The sequence below is a fragment of the Nicotiana tomentosiformis genome, chromosome 3 (assembly GCF_000390325.3).
Source record: "Nicotiana tomentosiformis chromosome 3, ASM39032v3, whole genome shotgun sequence".
NCBI classification, from domain to species: Eukaryota; Viridiplantae; Streptophyta; class Magnoliopsida; order Solanales; family Solanaceae; genus Nicotiana; species Nicotiana tomentosiformis.
The window spans coordinates 82,534,757-82,555,009 of NC_090814.1; the positions used below are offsets into that span (position 1 = coordinate 82,534,757).

At 37.0% G+C, this 20,253-nt stretch overlaps 1 protein-coding gene across 1 annotated transcript; it reads left to right on the plus strand.

Annotated features, from left to right (window-relative positions):
* The first annotated feature begins 14,172 nt into the window (after positions 1-14,172).
* Positions 14,173-18,285, plus strand: LOC104098062 (leucine-rich repeat receptor protein kinase EMS1). The gene has a single exon (XM_009604718.4). The coding sequence runs from the start codon at positions 14,391-14,393 to the stop codon at positions 18,072-18,074; it is 3,684 nt and encodes a 1,227-aa protein (XP_009603013.1). The 5' UTR covers positions 14,173-14,390; the 3' UTR covers positions 18,075-18,285.
* Positions 18,286-20,253: the final 1,968 nt, after the last annotated feature.

Here is a 20,253-nt window from a genome sequence, read left to right on the forward strand (position 1 = left end):
TGGGGAGAAATTATGTCCTCACTCCTCATTCGCCCGTGGAGATAAGTTTAGATCTGGCCAAACTCTTTCACCTGAAACCTGTTCGGATAAAACTGCTCCAAAAAATCACCCGATGATTGAGGGATATCCCTATTTTGCGAACGTCTTCCGCCTTGACGTACATTTCCAATATTTTTATTACATTTCCAATATTTGTCTTCTTTTTTTTTTTTGGCCGAGGGTCTTTCGAAAACAGCCTCTCTACTCGTTCGGGGTAGGGGTAAGGTCTGCATACACACTACCCTCCCCAGACCCCATTAGTGGAATTTTACTGGGTTGTTGTTGTTGTTATTATTGTTATTACAAGAAGTTACCGGTGTTCATCCGGAATCCTCAAAAAATCTATCAGAGTTTTATCGTCTTCGATGTTAAACTCAGCATAACAAGCAACCATTTGCGGAGTAACAGAATACGGATATCTTTCGGTTACTTTAATATTAATCGAACGTTTCCTCACATTCAGTTTTTTGCATAACAACGATACCAATCTATCGTACTCCATTGTAAATGGTAACTTAACATGACAGTGTGGAGAACAACTATAGCGTACTGAGTTATTCTCCATCACAACCTCACCCCCCAATATAATGAAACCCTATTTTTTGGTTCTTCGGACATTGTGACAAAATGCAAAATAAGTTAATGAATAAATATTTCGGAACACCTGAAGGATCCTGAATGGATTTTTACCAAATTCTGAAACTCCTTAAATAAGAAAAAATCAGTTCGGGTTACAATAATTGAGGGTATAGCGCATGCATAATAGGCGCTATATATGTAGCGCGTGTAATACATGCCATATACCCTCAATTATTGGTGGGTCAGTAAAGTTCAGATGAATTATTGGTTAGGCAGAAACGTTCAAATATAACGGAGGTATTCATCGCGTTATACCTTAACGGACAAACGTGCCATTAAGGTATAGCGCGGTGAATAACCGCGTTATATATAAAATTATACTTAATTTTTTATCATCTATTTTTATCGTTTGAGTCTAAAAAGGGGAGAGAGGAAGAAAAGAAAAAAAAAGGGAAGCCAGCTTTTGTATGTGCAGAAGCAGAACAGAGCGAAGTCATATCAGAATCCATCTTTAGCTTCTGTTTATGGCACTTTTTGCGTATTTATGGAGATAACGATCACCCACTGTGCTGCAATACATTATCTTTCTTTTTGATATCTAAACGTGCAAGTTACAACCTTTGTCCTATGGTCTCATTTATGCAATTGTTTACGTGATAAAAGCAAGCAGGCTTTGTCATCAGCACCATCTCATCATATTTACAAGCTAGCTGTACTGAGGGAACCACACATATTACTGTTTCTTATGTGCAGTATTTGCATCGCCGGGCACATAAAAAAACAGGTTGGGACGCAAAATATCTCACATCCACTCGTATTCCTAAAGATGTGATATAGACGGTCAATTTTGATACAAATATTAGTGATTGTTTTCACAACTCGAATTCGCAACTTGTAGATCATACAAAAATAACATTATTGCTCCAAGTTTTCCCTTGGTGAGTTTAATTTCACTCTTCAAAGCTTTAAGGTTTATTTCCACTTACTTTTCATAAAAATATTGGCTTTCCTAAAAATTCAAAAAAAAAAAATAAAGTAGTTTCTATGCTCAGTTACGAAAATAATACTGCAAAGATCTCATATAATTTATTTACTAATTTTACTATTGAAAATTTAATATTAACAAAAAATTTCCCAAAATAATCGACTAATGCTACTAGTGTAATAAAGAGGAAAAAACGGCTGGCAATTATTGCTGATGTGCCTTATTGTTAGCATAATTTGTTGTTGCCGATGTCCCTTATAATTTGAGACGTTACACTTATATTTTCTTGTTATGTAGTACTAACATGTACTATATATCTTTGTACTCTCTATTGTTTTGCTAAAAGAAAATACAAAAAGATATATTGGGTGAAAGAGTAAAAAGAGTGTGGCAATCAGCGGTGTACAAAAAACCGATATATCGTACTAAATCGATAATTTGAGTCAAATCGAAAAAAAAAAATTAATATGGTTTGGTTTGATTTGGTTTGATTTTAACTAAAAAAAAGTCAAATCGAAACCAAACCAACCCAATAGTACATTTATACAATTTTTAAAAATATTTTATACATATAAATATTTATTGTAATGTAATTTATAAATATTTCTTACATTTTTTCACAGTTTTATCTCTTAACGTATTATTTCAAGTTTAGACTTAACATTCTTGAATGGTAAATAAATTTTATAACCCATAAATGTAATAACTCAAACAAAGTTCAAATCAATATTAATGCTAACAAAAAAATTCAATTCAATACTAGGAATAACGATAATGTTGGATAATTAATTTAGTTTTACATTGGTTTATAAAGAAAATGCATAACTTAGTTTATCTTTTTCTTTGGTGCTTAGTTATGTAATTAATATTAGTACTTATTAGCTATACTTATTTTAGCATGACCTATACCGTATTTTTAGATTATGTTAATTTTTATTATGGTTTATTATTTAGCAATATTTTGTTTTATGTGATTTTATTATTTTATCTTTGTTATTGAATATTTTAGTATAATGCTATGACTTATCTCATATTATTGTGTTAATTTCTTGGAAAATATATTATATATTTATATTTTACTAGGACTTAAGAAATATTTGGAGCACAAACTACATATTTTATGCTATGAAAACTTTAAAAACCTAGAAACCCAAAAAAACTCGAAAACCCCGAGAAAAATCGAGATTGAAAAACCCGATTATGTTGGTTTGGTTTGATTTATAAATTTAAAATCCGATACAATTGATTTAGTTTAATAATTAAAACTACATATTTTATGCTATGAAGACTTTAAAAGAGCGCTATACCTAAAATAATTCAGCCCACCGAGCTAGGTATTGCCTTATTTAAAAGCGTTAGGATTTTACAAAAATTCATTCAAAAATATTCCTAACTCTCGTTCAAATTTTTCTTCTTGTTAAATTCTCAAGCATTTTTTCATAATGTCCGAAGAGCGAAAAGTAAGGGTTTCATTATATTGGGGGGTGAGGTTGTGGTGGCGAATAATTCCGTGAGCTATAATTTATCTCCACAGTGTCATGTTAAGTTGCCACTTACAATAGAGTACGATAGATTGGTATCGTTGTTTGAGGAAACATTCGGTGAACCTTAAAGTAACCGGAAGATATCCGTATTTCGTCACTCCACAAGGGGTCGCTTGTTATGCTGAGTTTAACATCGATGATGATGAAACTTTGAGGGATTTTTTGAGGACTCCTGATGAATACCGGGAATTTCTTGTGATAAAAATGTTGAAAATGTGCGTCAAGATCGAAGACGTTCGCAATAATGAGGTTGCGCATAGTTGGGATAACCCTCAGTCATCGGGTGGTTATTCTGGAGCAGTTTTTGCCGGACAGGTTCCGGATGAAAGAATTTGCCCTGATTTAAACTTATCACCACGGGCGAATGAGGAGCGAGGAAATAATTTCTCTCCTGCTTTACATAATCTACAAGACGAGTGGTAAACTTCAATTTTTCTTAGTGTTACGATGTATATTTTTGTTGTATTGAATTTGTATTAACACTCATATATTCCATATGGGATACCGGCCAGATATGACTTTTACAAGTTATGAACCCACACCCAGTTGAAATATGCATAGTTCTGGTGTGCTGGATCGTGGTGGTCCATCCGGGAGTCATCACCAATATGATAATATCCATCAAGGAATGTCAACACGTTACGACTTGTAAGTGAAGTGATACAGCTATATGGAAAGTATTTATTAATTTTAGTAGCTTATTATTTTATTGTTTGTGCAGTGAAAACGAGCAAGTTGGACCACCTGTCCTCACTCAATTGCCCGAAGACGACATATTAAATCGGGATATGGCAGATGCACAGAATGAGGAAGAGAATAGTGATTATGACAACAATGCCGATGATTCCAAAGACGACACACCCTTCCCTCGTGAGGATGGTGACGAGGAGGAAGAGAATGAATGACCTGATTTGACGAGGGAGTATGCTCCACCCCCCATTAGACCAAGAGTGTACGAGTCCCAAGTGCCATTTCATTCAAGAAAGATTCCCTACCTTGATAACTTGCCAAGTATGCCGGATGTGGATGCTCTCACAATGGATTTTGATGAAATTCGGACAGTAATGTGGGATGATTCTAGACCAACGGTACTGGCAAAGGGCATGCTTTTTCCTGATAAAGTGCGCCTAAGCAGGGCGGAAAAAATGTACAGCGTAAAAGAATGTCGTGAGATGACGGTATGGGAGTTAAGTCTGGATGTATACAAGGTTGTTTGTCGCAGATGGTTTACGGGTTGTCATTGGATGTTGCGTGCGAGCAAGAAGAATACAGGTCTGTGGAAAGTGAGTAAATATATTCCCACTCACAGATGTGAAATGGACACATTCAATGGGAATCACTACAACTTGGATATTGACTTGATTTCTCTTGTCCTTATTCCACACCTTGAAGCGTCCATAAGGTATAAAATCAAAGAGTGCGTTACATCAGTCCACCAGGAATATGGTCATACCATTACCAAAAGAAAGACATTTCTCGGGCGCAAACGTGCGTTTGAAATTATTTATGGTAACTCGGATAAGTCATTTGCAGCTCTACCCAAGTACATGGCCGCACTGCAACACTTTAACCCCGGGACGGTTGTTGAATGGAAGTTTGAGCGTAATCCAGGAAAATCAGAATATATATTCAATTACGTGTTCTGGGCATTTAAACCAGCAATTGATGGTTTTTCGCATTGCCGGCTGGTAATATCCATAGACGGCACTCATGTCTATGGAAAAGTATGATACCAAGCTATTGATAGCCGTTGCAGTAGATGCTAATGGACAAATATTTCCTCTAGCGTTTGCTATCTGTGCCAATGAAAGCCAAGAGACATGGATGCTGTTTTTGAACCATTTGAAAGAGCACGTTATCAAACAGTGTTCCGACATTTGTCTAATATCTGATCGGTATGGTGGTATCTTAACTTATGTAGATAACTTGCCTGCATGGCAAGAACCTTATGCCTACCATCGTTACTGTGTGAGGCACTTTAAGGCCAATTTCCAGAAGGCACATCCCAACAAGGATCTGCATGATTTGATGTGGATGGCAGCAACAGACCACCAAGAGCATAAATTCCGGAGGCACATGGAATCTATCAGGCAGGAAGACAAGAGAGCCTATCATTGGTTGATGCGACATGAGCTTCAGAAGTGAACTTTGCATGCGGATGGTGGAAGAAGATGGGGATTTCTGACTACAAACGTGTCAAAGTCTTTCAACGGGTTATTGAAGTCGGTAAGAGGATTGCCTGTCACTACCAAGGTGCGGATGTCGTTCAAGCAGATAGCGGAGAGGTTTGTTGAAAGGACTGCAGCTGCAACGTCATTGATGGAAAGAGGTGTTGAATTTATGCCACTGCCGATGAAGAGATTTGAGAAATGCAGGCGGCGAGCACATTAGCATTGATTTTTGCAGTATGATCACGACATAAATATTTTTGAAGTTCGCACCGCTATCCATCAAAATCGGGGGAATAATGTACATACCATAAATGAATCTAGAAGGTTATGCTCTTGTGGGAAATGGTCCATCTACCACATGTCATGCTCACATGCCATCAGGTGCTTTCAACATACAGTTTTATGGCCAACCAACTACGTTGATAAATAATATAGTATTGTTGCTTACTTAAACACCTATAGTGGGCAGTTGCAGCCAGTGGGTGCTGAGCATTATTGGCCGCCGGAACCATTTAAAATGGTGTGTAACAAGGACTATTTGCGTGGAATACAGGTGCAGAAGAGAACACGTATACAGAACCAAATAGATATTAGCGATACTGTTTATGCGCGCAAATATGGTATATGCTCGCAAACAGGACACAACAGTCGAAAATGTCCTTCGGCTGGTTTGGGTGGCGGTGGTAATCAAGCTCGTGGTGGGTGTTCTTCTAATGTTCCCAACTATCAATGAGTTTATGTTGTAATAAGTAGATGTTTTGTTTATGTTGCAAGATGTATCAAATAAAATTATGTTTCCATTGTTGTTAAATCTTATTGATATTTAACATTTTTAAGTTGAGTAAATTAATGTATTTCTCCCTCCCTTTCATGTAATCAAAAATAGTATTGGATTAAAAAACGGAAAAATATGTGAATACATTTGATAAATATAGTTGATAAATATAGTTCAAAAATAGTTGAGTTAAAGGTAGATTTCTAATAAATATGTGAATACACATAGCGCGGTTAAATACTACGTTATGTGAATATATATAGCGCGGTTAAATACTACGTTATGTGAATATATATCGCGATTAAATACTACGTTATGTGTATTGTCTTGTCGAACTGAAAAGTTACCCATCTGAAAAAAAGTTGTTTTGTATCCGTAATCATCTTTAACACGCAAAGCATAGCGCAGTTAAATACTACGTTATGTGAATATATATATAGCACAGTTAAATATGACGTTATGTGTGTTGCCTTGCCCATAAATAACGGGCGCATTCTAGTTATTTTCTGCGCTTAACAATAACCAATAACAAAACTTTCCATAAAAACAAGGTTTTTTTTAACGCTTTAACAAATGTCTGAATGCCTTTATGTACCAAGGTGCCAATGCGGCAAAAAATGTTTGATGAATGACTGTTGGGATGATGGTAAAGTTGGACGCCGCTACTGGATGTGTGTGGACAAGTTTTATAGGGTTTCCGACGAACCTTTTTGCAATTTTGAGGTATGAATTGATGAACCCTGTAAGCAGGAATGCTACAAACGATCTTTGCAGTATCTTCATGATTTGACCTTAAAACAATGTGAATATAAAAAAGAATATAAACGAGAAATTGCGGAGTTGAAGGAGAAACTGAAAGAGGCAGAATTAGAAAAAAATAAGATGGAAGAGAAATTTAAGTGGTTGGAGCAGAGAATAATGGGCGGCAGTGACTAAACAATGACATGTATGTGTTGAGTGTACTACTACTTATCTTTATGTTTCCCGTGTCATGTATTTTCATTAGTTGTACTGAATTTAAATTATGTTAAGTTGTTATGTTTTGTGTTTGTGTTGTAGTATTAAAATAAAGAAGGACCGGAGAAATAAAAACATAATGTGCATATTATGTAAACATAAAAATTTATTGTTATTATTTACATAAAATACAAAAAAAAATGTGTCCCACAACCTGTGTGCTTCAATGCAGCCGCTGGCCTGAGGCGCATCCCATCCCGCCCTGCTATGCTATCAGGATCATCATCATCATGGCGCCTCTTTATAGCAGGATGCACTGCAGCATAATCATCAGTGGTGCTGGCAGGATCGGTGGAAGGGGCCGTTGGTCCAGTAGAAACCTACAGAAGAATAAGTCAGCTCAGTATAGGAAAGTATATATTAAGTCATAACAATTTAAATTCTCTTACCATGGTCTCGTCAGGCTCCTGAATATAATCATCAGTCGCAGCCATGTCAGCATCGCACAAATGGGCCTCCGTGACGGGCGGGGATGAAACCTTAATAAGAAAATTAATAAAGTTATGGAAAATAAATGAGAAAAGAAAAAAATAAATTTAAATTTAATACTAATAAAAACATACCTGCACCTGTAATGATGAGCCATAACTCAGTCGGCGCCCACTATCCAAATCTCGGGTCGGCCGATCCTCAGCAGCGATCGATGACCCTGGGAAGTATGCTTCCCAATCCTCTCCGGTAAGGTCCGTGCCCGTGATCAATAGCGGACCTGACGGGGTCACCTGCGAAGTCCCTGGAGTGAGCTGCATCCCAAGGTTGTATCACGACATGCTGGTAGGATACTCGTCCGGCTCATGTAGGTCACTCGGCATATCAGCACTAACATCATCAATAGGGGCCTCAACGCCCCCTTGTTGGGGACCACCTCCTCGCCGCCCACCACGACCCCGTGCGGCAGCCCTGCCTCGTGGGGCACCCCTCCCTCGTGCGACACCCCTACCTCGCTGGTATTGCTCTGGCGCCACATAAGCAGGGTCATGTCCCAAGCGCTGATCCTCTCGAGCTCGCTGCAGTGTCCGGCAGCCACCTCTGCAACCTGCCGGCCATAATCGTGCAAAGCGCCTGCTCCCTCGCCGGCATGCTGCTACATCTGCAGTCCCATCTGGTAGACTATATGTAGGCCAATAGCCTGCACAACGTATAAAATATAAACTACAAAAAACTAAGTTACAGTTATATAATTAATAATAACAGAAAACATACCAGGGCCTCGTGCCGCCCGACGTATGGAACGTACCGACCGCCAGCTTGATGAATGGGATTCCCGACAAAAAGTCGGGTAACATGGCGGTACCAGGACATATAGAGTTGAATAGTCTCCGTCTGGATCTGCGAAGGGGGCCCGGAATTAGGTCAGCTCGGTCGTCCCAAGTATGGACCTACGCCTCTAGCCATGCTACATATGTGTCGTCCGCCCTGGAACGATCATCCTGCTGATAATGTGTGGCCTCCCATATAGGCCCCCTCGGTATATACTGCGGACGGCCAAACTGGCGAAGTACCCTCTCTGTGGCATGATGATCCACAATATCGAGGCACATGAGCGGGACGGAAGTGCTCCAAATCAGTCGGCCGGCCGAGCAATAATCGGGCAGGCCACCTATTAAGTCGTCACTGTATGGCGTCCAGATGAACTATCAAATAACAACAGAAAACGTGAGTATGCGCAATACATGTGAAGCTATACCAAGTAAGTTTAGGTACACATTTACCTATGCGCCCTCCAGCATATCCAACACATCCCTGCAAAGGGGGAGATTATGCCGAGCCTCGTAATCTCGTACATATCCACGCCGGAGAACCCACCTCCTAGCTAGAGGGAGAAACGGAGGTGGTACATCCGGAGGTAATGGTGGTAGAGGTAGCTGCAACTGTAGGAACCGCTCCCAGGCCCAAACCTAACATACAAAGTTGACGTAAAGTTTAAATTTTTTTTTGACTAGATAGAATTGGAAGGAATGAATAGAGTATTCGAATATGTTGTCACTTGTAGAAGCGGCAAAAATCCACATACGTCATGCTAGGTGCCCATGCTCGCCCGGCACAGATGCCTGTACAAGTAGGCGAGAACAGCAGCACCCCAGTTGTACTGGGGTAAATCATCTAGCAGCTGAAGATGATGAAGAAATCGCAAGCTGACTAGGTTCCCCGAAGTGTTCGGGAACAAGACCCCCCCAAACAGAAGGAGCAGCAATAACCTCGTATACCGGTGAATATACAGATCATCTGTCTCCCCGGTGATGTCGGGGTGCAAAATTTCCAAATGTTGTCGAATAGTTGTCAAACTCATGCGACTGCCCCTGAGTGTGCAGTCTCATCCTGTGGCCTGAAACCAGTGAGTTGCTGCAGCATGTCCAAATACTGCCCACGCGTCATCTCAGTCATGGCCTGAGGCAGTGTAATGGGCAGTCCATCAACAGGCATCCCATATAACACTAATAGCTCATCGAAGACAGGTTCGGGATGCATAGGCGGTACCGTCCATGTCCTATATTGTAAATTAAACAACATTAATTGTATGTTTGATCTGTAAATTAAATAATTATTTTTTATAATTATATAATATTTAATTGGACCAAGCTATTTAATTGGTCCGGGATCCAGACTCGATATTTGATGCCCGGTAGGACCAAGCTATCCCGAGTTCTTGTGTGTGTCAATTTTATTATTTTCGTAATTTTGTATGTTTGTTTTATAAATTAAATAATTAATTTTTATTATATTTAATTGGACAAAGTATATACCTATGGGTTCCAGGCTCGATATTTGAGGCCCAGTAGCACCAAGCTATCCTGAATTCTTGTGTGTGTCAATTTTGATATTTTCATAATTTTGTATGTTTGTTTTGTAAATTAAATATTTAACTTTTATCATATTTAATTGGAAAGAGTATATACCTATAGATTCCAGGCTCGATATTTGAGACCCAGTAGCACCAAGCTATCCTGAATTCTTGTGTGTGTGTCAATTTTAATATTTTCATAATTTTGTATGTTTGTTTTGTAAATTAAATAATTAATTTTTATCATATTTAATTGGACAGAGTATATACTTATGGGTTCCAGGCTCGATATTTGAGGCCCAGTAGTACCAAGCTATCCTGAATTTTTGTGTGTGTTAATTTTAATATTTTCATAATTTTGTATGTTTGTTTTGTAAATTAAATAATTAATTTTTATCATATTTAATTGGACAGAGTATATACCTATGGGTTCCAGGCTCGATATTTGAGGCCCAGTAGCACCAAGCTATCCTGAATTCTTGTGTGTGTCAATTTTAATATTTTTATAATTTTATATGTTTGTTTTATAAATTAAATAATTAATTTTTATCATATTTAATTGGACAGAGTATATATCTATGGGTTTCAGGCTCGATATTTGAGGCCCAGTAGCACCAAGCTATCTTGAATTCTTGTGTGTGTCAATTTTAATATTTTCATAATTTTGTATGTTTGTTTTGTAAATTAAATAATTAATTTTATCATATTTAATTGGACAGAGTTTGTGTTCGATCTATCAGTATAAAAGATACTTAAACTACATGGATTCTACGCTAAAAGGTTCTACATTTTACTACGCTAAAAGGGCACTAGTCTTTAAGCAAATAAATAATCTAAACTAGATAAAAACAACAAATACATTTTAATCACAAAACAAACACAAAACACTAATATCTTAGTCCGGATAAAAATAACATACTAGTTTAATCGCAAAAAAAATACAAAACAACATGAAAACACATTCAAAACAACTAATATGCATTATTATATGAGTTTCAACATAAACTAAATCGGAATACCTCGATTTATGTTTTTCGGAAAGCCGATGAATTAAAAATTTGAGCCGAAAACGAGAAAACCACAACAATAGAAGGCTTGGCTAGGATGTGGGACCTACAATCTTATCTTTTTGTGTGACGGGTGGGGTCCACTATAATTTTTTTAGAAGGAAATTGGGAGGGGGAGGGGGGATTCGGTTAAAAATGGGGGGCTCTGGTTCGAGTGTGGGGAAGGAGGGAGACCGTTTATTTATGTATGTATAGCGCGGTATATAACTGCGCTATACATATATAGCGCGGTTATATACCGCGCTATGCATAGCTGTCTTATCAGCCCTGTATAGCGCGGTTTAAAAGAGCATTATATATATATATATAGCGCTCTTTTAAAGAGCGCTATATTTTAACGGCCAAAACTTCGTTAAAGTATAGCGCTCTTTAAAAGAGCACTATATATAAAAATGTTACTCTTTTTTTTTAAACACATATTTTTGTCATACTTGTCCAAAAGAACCACAAATGGGTTCTGGACTCCATATTAACCCACGCCACGAATTGATTGACTTCTCTTCTTGTATCATCGCATTCTTTTAAGAGTTTACCGTGGTGAATTATATATATACTCCCTCCGTTTTAATTAATTTTATTTTTAATCTGTATAAAAAAGAAATGACTTCTTTTTATATTTGGAAACAACTTACCTTTATGCAATAATTTATAATCACACAAAATATATGTGTCTTATTTTATAATACAAATTCAAAAATCTTTTTTTTAAACATTGTACCCAATCAAATAAGTTCACATAAATTAAAACAGAGGGATATATAGTAAAAGGCAGAAGCTCTACTTTTGAATAACATGCAATTGAAAAGTAAAAATAAAGAGAGAGAGAAAAAAGACAACTCTGTGGAATACTATAACTAGTTTCTTAGCACCAAAAAACATCATGGATCATGTGTATTTTATGTGTTTCAACAAAATAGTGCTCCCTCTGTTTCAGTTTAGATGACATACTTTTCTTATTAGTCTATTTCAAAAAGAATGACATATTTTTATAATTGAAAATAATTCAATTTTAAACTCTTCATTTTACCCATTTTACTCTTAATGAGGAGTTTTTATAACCACATATGTCATACCCTCACAAAGCTTTTACCCCTTAAGCTTTTAAGACCACAAGTTTTAAAAGTCTTTTTTTTTCTTTAACTCCGTGTCAAATTAAAATACCTCATCTAAATTGAAACGGATGGAGTAATGAACACAGAAATATTTAGAACCTTTTTCTTTTAGTCTATTGAGTCATAGTAGCTCTCGCATATGTTGACTAATATATGAAAATTGTTAAGTTTATTATGCTTTTAAAAAAAAATCTATCATAGCAATGGTATTTTTTCTTTTTCATTAATAGTAAAGAGACAAACTTGAATTAAAAAGGTTCCTTTGATCCTGAAGTACGAAGGAAATTTTCTTTTTTTCCCAATTTGATTAGAAGTTCAGAGAGTTCATGTGCTTTTGTCCTCACATAATCATTAAATGACTCTGGAAATTGGACTTTAGCTAAGAGGCATCACCAAAGTAGCTAAATTACCTACCAGTTACTTCAATTATTATTAACGAAAGGAGTAGATTCAAATGCGTCAAACGTCGAAATACATACAATTGAATTCAAAATGTTCAAGAAGGGATTTTGGGTGGGGGGGGGGGGGGGGGGGGGTTCCTGATTTTTTCCCAATTTGGTTGAGTTATAATAGAAGCTCTACAGTACTATTGCTAGTGTTAAAAGTAAAAACGTAAAAAAAAAAAAAAAAGGGAAAAAAATTAACTTGTGCAATACTTATACCTTGTTTCTTAGCTCCAAAATCATCGTGATTTTATTGTAATTGGTGAAAGAAATATTTAGAACCTTTGGATTTTTGAATCCATAGGATCATAGTAGCTCCTACATGTGTTATGTTGCTTTTATAGCTTGTTTGGCCAAGTTTCTCGGCAGGCCAAAAGTATTATTTTTTTCCTTAATTTGAGTTGTTTGGCCAAAGCTTGAAAAAAAAAATGGATAGAAACAGAAACAGTTTTGAAGAAGTAGAAAAAAATAGTTTATCTCCCAGAAGCAGAAGCAGTTTTGATTTTTCTTCCTACCAAAAATAACCTTTGCAAAATATTATATATATACTAAAATAACCTTAGTTTATACTATTAAGTAATATAAAATAACTTTTGGGATAAACTTTCATATTTATTGGATGATTTTTGATATATTTAAATTATCTTGAAAGAATAAAGTACTTTTCAATTTTATTTTTATATTTTACTTAATAAAATAAAAAATTTGATTATTATCTTCAATAATAAAAAATTATAATTATTTATCTACTTATATAATATTAACTATTAAGTAAATCTCTTTATGTCCTTATTTGTAATTTGACACATAAAAATGCTTTTTGAAAATTTTTACCAAACATAAATTATTATTCAAAAGTGCTTTTCAAATTAATTAGTCAAACACAAACTGTGACAAACAAACTATTAGAAAGCAACGAAGCAACTACGCATAGCAAAATATTGTTGGTATATTCTGAATTGTAATTCCTTATTTCAAACTTAAAATAGTACTCTAGTTGTTATTCTTTTTCATTTCAAGTTCACAGTAAAGTACAAACTTGAAAAAATAAGATTCTTCTATCCTCAAGTAAGAAAGAAATTTTTTCTGATTTAGAATGAGCTCCACAGAGTTTCATCATTCATCTGCTTTTGTCCTCACATTATCATTAAATACTCTTTAAATGGGACTTTAGCTCTAGCAGTATCATTACAGCTACATTACACAGCAAGCAGTAAACTTCAATTATTACCAAACAAATTAAGGAGTAGATTCAAATGTGTCAAACCACGCAATTGAATCTTCAAAATGTGGAAGAAAGTTGGAGGGGGGTTTCCTTTTAATTTAGAGGGTGTTTTAGGGATAAGTCATTTAGGTGCTCCCAAGCTCGGAATCTTAAAATATGTCTCATAAAAAACTGAGTTGTATGACTGACAAATTTCAACAACCTCTTCGTATTCATTTGTTGGTAATGAAATAGTAGTCCCCCCCCCCCCCGTACTAAGTAGGGGCCAAGGACCCCCACTCAAGACTCATTGAAGACACTGTTGTTTTCTTGAACCTGTACTTGTATTTGCTTGTTTCTCACTATCACATTACACTAAGAAAATTTCTGGGGATTACAAAAAAATATTTTCGTATTCCACCATGTAGTATAATCTGTTCTTCTCTCCTCTCTTCATGTTCCCAACACTTCCTTTTGCTATTCTCTTTCCTCTTAATGCTTCCGACTTTCAACATCCAATTCAGTACCCTCTTTAATGGAGTAGTAGAGTTCACATAATTGTATATAGGACTTTTCTCAGTCTTTGTTAATACACTCATATCTACCACTTGTTCATTACATATCCCATTTCATTTCTCTTCCACTGCATTTCAAAGTACTGGCCTTTTTGTGATGGCCATTAGGTTTCTTTATACCACTGCCATTGTCTTTCTTTTCTGTTTCTTTGTTTCCAATGCAGCCCTACAAAGATTTTCAGAAGAGGACCCAGAAAGACAAAGCCTGTTTTCTTTCAGGAGTTCTCTTGAAAATCCACATATTCTGTCTACATGGACCCCCACAACTTCACATTGCCACTGGAATGGCGTTTTTTGCAAAAATGGCCAAGTTGTTTCCCTCAAGCTCTCTTCTTTATCACTCAAAGGACCCATTTCACCCCACATTGCAACTTTGACTCAACTAAGGTTTCTTGACCTTTCTGGCAATGCTTTGACCGGAAAAATTCCAGCCCAAATTGGTAATTTGACTCAGCTACAAGTCTTGGCTCTTGGCAACAACTTTCTCTCAGGTTCTCTCTCTCCAACACTCTTCACAAAGCTTCAATCTTTGGCTTCTTTTGATGTGTCTAACAACACCCTTTCTGGTTCTATTCCACCTGAAATTGGGAAATTGAGAAACCTTAAAAATCTTTACCTTGGGCTTAACAGATTTTCTGGCAAGTTGCCACCAGAAATTGGTGAACTTTTTAATCTCCATAATTTCTATGCTGCTTCATGTTCACTTGAGGGTCCATTGCCAGAATCTATCTCAAAGTTGAAATCTTTGACCAAACTTGACCTTTCTTATAACCCATTGAAGTGTTCTATCCCAAAAGCAATAGGCAGTCTTGAGAATTTGACTTTCTTGAACTTAGTTTACTCTGAGATCAATGGTTCAATACCCCCTGAGCTTGGAAAGTGTAGAAACTTGACAACAGTGATGCTTTCTTTTAATTCACTCACTGGTCCTTTGCGTGAAGAGCTTTCAGAGTTGCCTATACTATCTTTTGCTGCAGAAAGGAATCAGCTTTCTGGTCCATTGCCTTCTTGGCTTGGAAAATGGACACAAATGGATTCCCTTTTACTTTCGAGTAATCGATTTTCGGGAAAAATTCCAGCTGAGATAGGGAACTGTTCTTTGTTGAATCATATTAGTCTGAGCAGCAACTTACTGTCTGGTCCAATACCTAAGGAGCTTTGTAATGCTGTGGCACTCACAGATATTGATCTTGATCACAATTTTCTCACAGGCAGTATTAAAGACACATTTGTAAAGTGCGGTAATCTGACCCAATTGGCATTATTAGATAATAGTATTACTGGGGCGATTCCAGAGTATTTATCAGAGCTTCCTTTGATGGTTCTTGATTTGGATTCCAACAATTTAACTGGTTCTATCCCAGTAAGTCTCTGGAATTCTGCTGCTCTATTGGAGTTTTCTGCTGCAAATAACCACTTACAGGGTACTCTATCTACAGAAATTGGTAATGTTGTGTCATTGCAAAGGCTAGTTCTTAGTAACAACAAGATAAGTGGTGTCATTCCTAAGGAGATTGGTAATTTGACTTCTCTCTCAGTATTGAATTTGAATTCCAATCTTCTTGAAGGTTCCATTGCTGTTGAAGTGGGGAATTGTATCTCTCTTACAACATTGGATCTTGGGAATAACAGGCTTCATGGGTCGATCCCGGTGACACTTGTGGATCTGCCTCAGCTACAGTGCCTGGTTCTTTCCCACAATGAGCTTAGTGGTGCTATTCCTTCCATGATTTCCAAGTATTTCCGTCAAACAAGTATCCCTGATTCAAGCTATGTGCAGCATCATGGTGTCTATGATCTGTCTCACAACAAGTTGTCTGGTTCGATACCTGAAGAGCTAGGGAGCTGTGTTGTTATAGTGGATCTTTTGCTCAGCAATAACATGCTATCCGGGGATATACCACGATCACTTGCCCGCCTAGTGAATCTCACTACATTAGACTTAACTGGGAATTTGTTGACAGGCACCGTTCCAGAGGAATTCGGCTACTCACTTAAGATGCAAGGCTTTTATCTTGGGAATAACCAGCTCACAGGTTCAATACCTCAAAGCATTGGGCAAGTAGGTAGTTTGGTGAAGCTGAATTTGACTAGCAACAAATTTACCGGTCCAATACCATCAAGTTTTGGGAACTTAAATGGGCTGACTCACTTAGACTTGAGCTCAAATGTACTTGATGGTGAACTTCCTCCCTCTCTATCAAGGATGGCAAACCTAGTTGGCCTTTATGTTCAGCGGAACAGGCTTTCAGGTAGTCTGAATCAGCTATTCTCAAACTCTGTAGCATGGAGACTTGAAGCTCTAAATTTGGGTACTAATTCCTTTACTGGGAACTTGCCACCATCTTTGGGAAACATGTCGTACTTGGCTTTTCTTGATCTCCATGACAACAGATTAATGGGTAAAATTCCAATTGAGCTTGGCAATCTTGTGCAGCTTGAGTATCTGGATGCCTCTGGCAACAGTCTTTATGGCCAAATACCTGAAACAGTATGCGCCCTTCCCAATTTGGGTGTGTTAAATTTTACTGATAACAAACTGCAAGGAGCTATCCCGAGAAATGGAATTTGCCAGAACCTTTCAAAAGTTTCAGTGGCTGGGAACAAAGATCTGTGTGGGGGAATTGTGGCTCTAAAATGCCCTGCCAAGAGTTTTTTTAAAAGATCATCGATGTTTAGCGTTTGGGGTATCTTGTCAGTGGTGGCTGGGACTATATTGATTATTCTTACTATCGCCATTGTGTTAAGGATATGGGTTAATAGAAGCAGTAGAAAAAGTGATCCTGAGGAATGTGAGGACAGCAAACTGGACAGTGATGATCAGCACCTTTATTTCTTAGGTAGCAGCAAGTCGAAAGAGCCTCTTAGCATCAATGTGGCCATGTTCGAGCAGCCCCTGCTAAAGCTGACATTGGTTGATGTTCTTGAAGCTACCAACAACTTTTGCAAGACTAAGATTGTTGGTGATGGAGGGTTTGGAACTGTCTATAAAGCTACTTTACCTGATGGTAAAACAGTTGCAGTTAAGAAGCTAAACCAAGCGAAAACTCAGGGTCATCGCGAATTTTTAGCTGAAATGGAAACTCTGGGAAAAGTGAAGCATCGAAACCTTGTGCCCTTGCTTGGATACTGTTCTTATGGTGAGGATAAAGTTCTGGTTTATGAGTACATGGTTAATGGAAGCTTAGACCACTGGCTAAGAAACCGTAGTGGAACACTTGATGTGCTGGATTGGAGCAAACGCCTCAAAATTGCAGTAGGTGCTGCACGTGGTCTAGCTTTCCTTCATCACGGGTTCACTCCCCACATTATTCACAGGGACATAAAGGCAAGTAATATCTTGCTCAACGATGATTTCGAGGCACAAGTTGCTGATTTTGGTTTGGCAAGGTTGATCAGCGCCTGTGAGACGCATGTAAGCACTGATATTGCTGGTACATTTGGGTACATTCCTCCCGAGTATGGGCAGACATGGCGATCCACAACAAAAGGAGATGTTTATTCTTTTGGTGTGATTCTGCTTGAACTGCTGACAGGGAAAGAGCCGACAGGTCCAGATTTCAAAGACGTGGAAGGCGGAAATTTGGTTGGTTGGGTACTTCAGAAGATGAAGAAGGGGCAATCAGTTGATGTGCTTGATCCAACAATACTTGATGCAGATTCTAAGCAGATGATGCTTCAGACATTACAGATTGCTGCATTATGTCTCTCGGATAATCCAGCTAGGAGGCCGACCATGCTCTATGTCTTCAAGTTCTTGAATAGAATCAAAGAGGAGTAAATCATTTGTCTAGTTATCTTTGCACAAGTAGCTACTTAAAACTTAATTTGAATGACAGTTAACCCTGTCACTGTTTGATTAAGCATATGTTCATATTCCAGGTTCTACCACCTAGTTTCTAATTGCCTAATTCTGTAACATAAGTCTTTTAATCATTATGGCCATTTCCCTTCGGCCTTGTTTCGGAATGAAGTCACTACATTTAGCACTAGCAGATTCCACTTATTGTCTACAAAGTTGAATGGATATTGTCACCTGAATCATCCCGTGGAAGACGTATATTTGCTTCAATTCAATAGTCATGATTCTCATGATCGGAACAATTTAAAATCTATGATAAATCTCATGACAGGTTTTCCAATAATTGGTAATTGGCGGTGTAGAGAATGTTCTTTTGCATAATTAAATATCAATGTACATAAGATAATCTACATGTGGATTATGGTGTGCATGTGCTAAATTCTTGACTTGTGAAGGATCAATGCATGTTAGAGGGGATTTAAAATCTAATTCAGAATTGGTTCAAAGGACAAAAACCGGAAAGACGATAAAATTAGTGAGCTAGCTGGAGGAATGAATTGCTTTGAGATGGACCTTTGCTAAGTGGTTTAATTTTTGTCTTATAAGGTATGGAGCTATTCGAGGTACATGTGTTTAAAGGAGATTATGAATGTTACATCTGACAGAAAGTCGAAAACATTGAAAATAAACGGCGATTCTTTTATCAAAGAGGAGAGGCTCATGAAACTGTTTTCTAGTCAACAAAAAGAACCAATCCTTCATTGCTAACAACTAACTTTCACGTCTGCATTAATTTTCTTTTCCTGTACCAAAAAGTTGGGGGAGGTGGAGCATTTACGCTAATACATAGATGAAGAGGAATTTCCAAAAAAAAAAAGAAAAGAAAAAAAAGAGCAAATTATTAGTCTCTCCGATCCACTTTATGTGATTTTTTTGATCTTTTTTGTGTGGTCCACAATATTTATGACCCGTTTGGCAATAAATTTTGCCAAAATAAATTTGTGTTTTATTTGGCAAACACATGTTTGGCCATAGATTTTGTCTACACTTTGGCAAAATCCCAAATTCCAAATCCCAAAACCCAAAACTAGGTCAATAGCTGGTTTTGGGCCAAAATATCACTATTATATTTTTTAAAAATTGCCCCATACTTTTGTATTTTATAAAAGAGCCCACCATTTATTATTTTGTAATAATGTTGTTTCGTCTTCTCGGTCACCTGATAGTGTATCATGTAGTTCATTATAAAAATGATAATTTTATATCAAATTTATTTATGTTCAGGACTATGGTTTGCGATAATATAATGAATGTTATTGATAATGGTATTGTTGGGTATTTGTGATAGCTTTTAGAACTTGTGGGTATAATTCATGTTTCATGTTTTTCCAAAATAAATTTGAGAAATATGTTTTGACAATTGATGTCTAAACACATTTTCATCTTCAAATCAGACTTCACCAAAATCAGATTTTTCAGAACAAATTTAGAAATCTATGGCCAAATGCTAGCTTAATTTTTTTCAGATATCAAGACGGAATTAACTTCTTTCCAAAAGTGCCCTCGAAGTAAAGAGCTTAGGAGTAGTTATATTTTCAATGAGCAAATTAAGGTTAATACGGTCAATTTTATTGTGAATTAATGCTTAATATGTGTGAAAATAGTAAAAAATATCACTTAAAGTGGACCGGAGAGAGCGTATATGCAATATGACAAATCTAAGGAGTGGTTATTCTTGGAGTCTACATAAAAAGTTTGAAGATAGAATGAACTATTCCACAAGAGAAGAAAAGAAAATGAAGTGGTTAATCCGATTAGTCAATTTACAATGTGATCATCTGTGAAGTAGGACTCCGATCTGCCTTGACTTTAGGTAAGTCCGGTCTCATCATTCAAACAAATCCTCGTCCCTCAATCAAGGAATACGCATCTAATCAACACATATCGAATAGAAAATCACTCGTCCTAAATTCTCATCCTCAAAAACAATATCTATCAAATGATCCTTATTCATTCAGTCAAAGTCTTCATTTTCAGGTCGCTCTACCAAGAGATGTACCGTGTTAATATTAATCGGCAACACAGGTCCTGTAGGGCAGCAATGCATGGCGATCATTGCTACTTTCTCCCGAGGGTATGGCATGACTTTTTCCGTCTG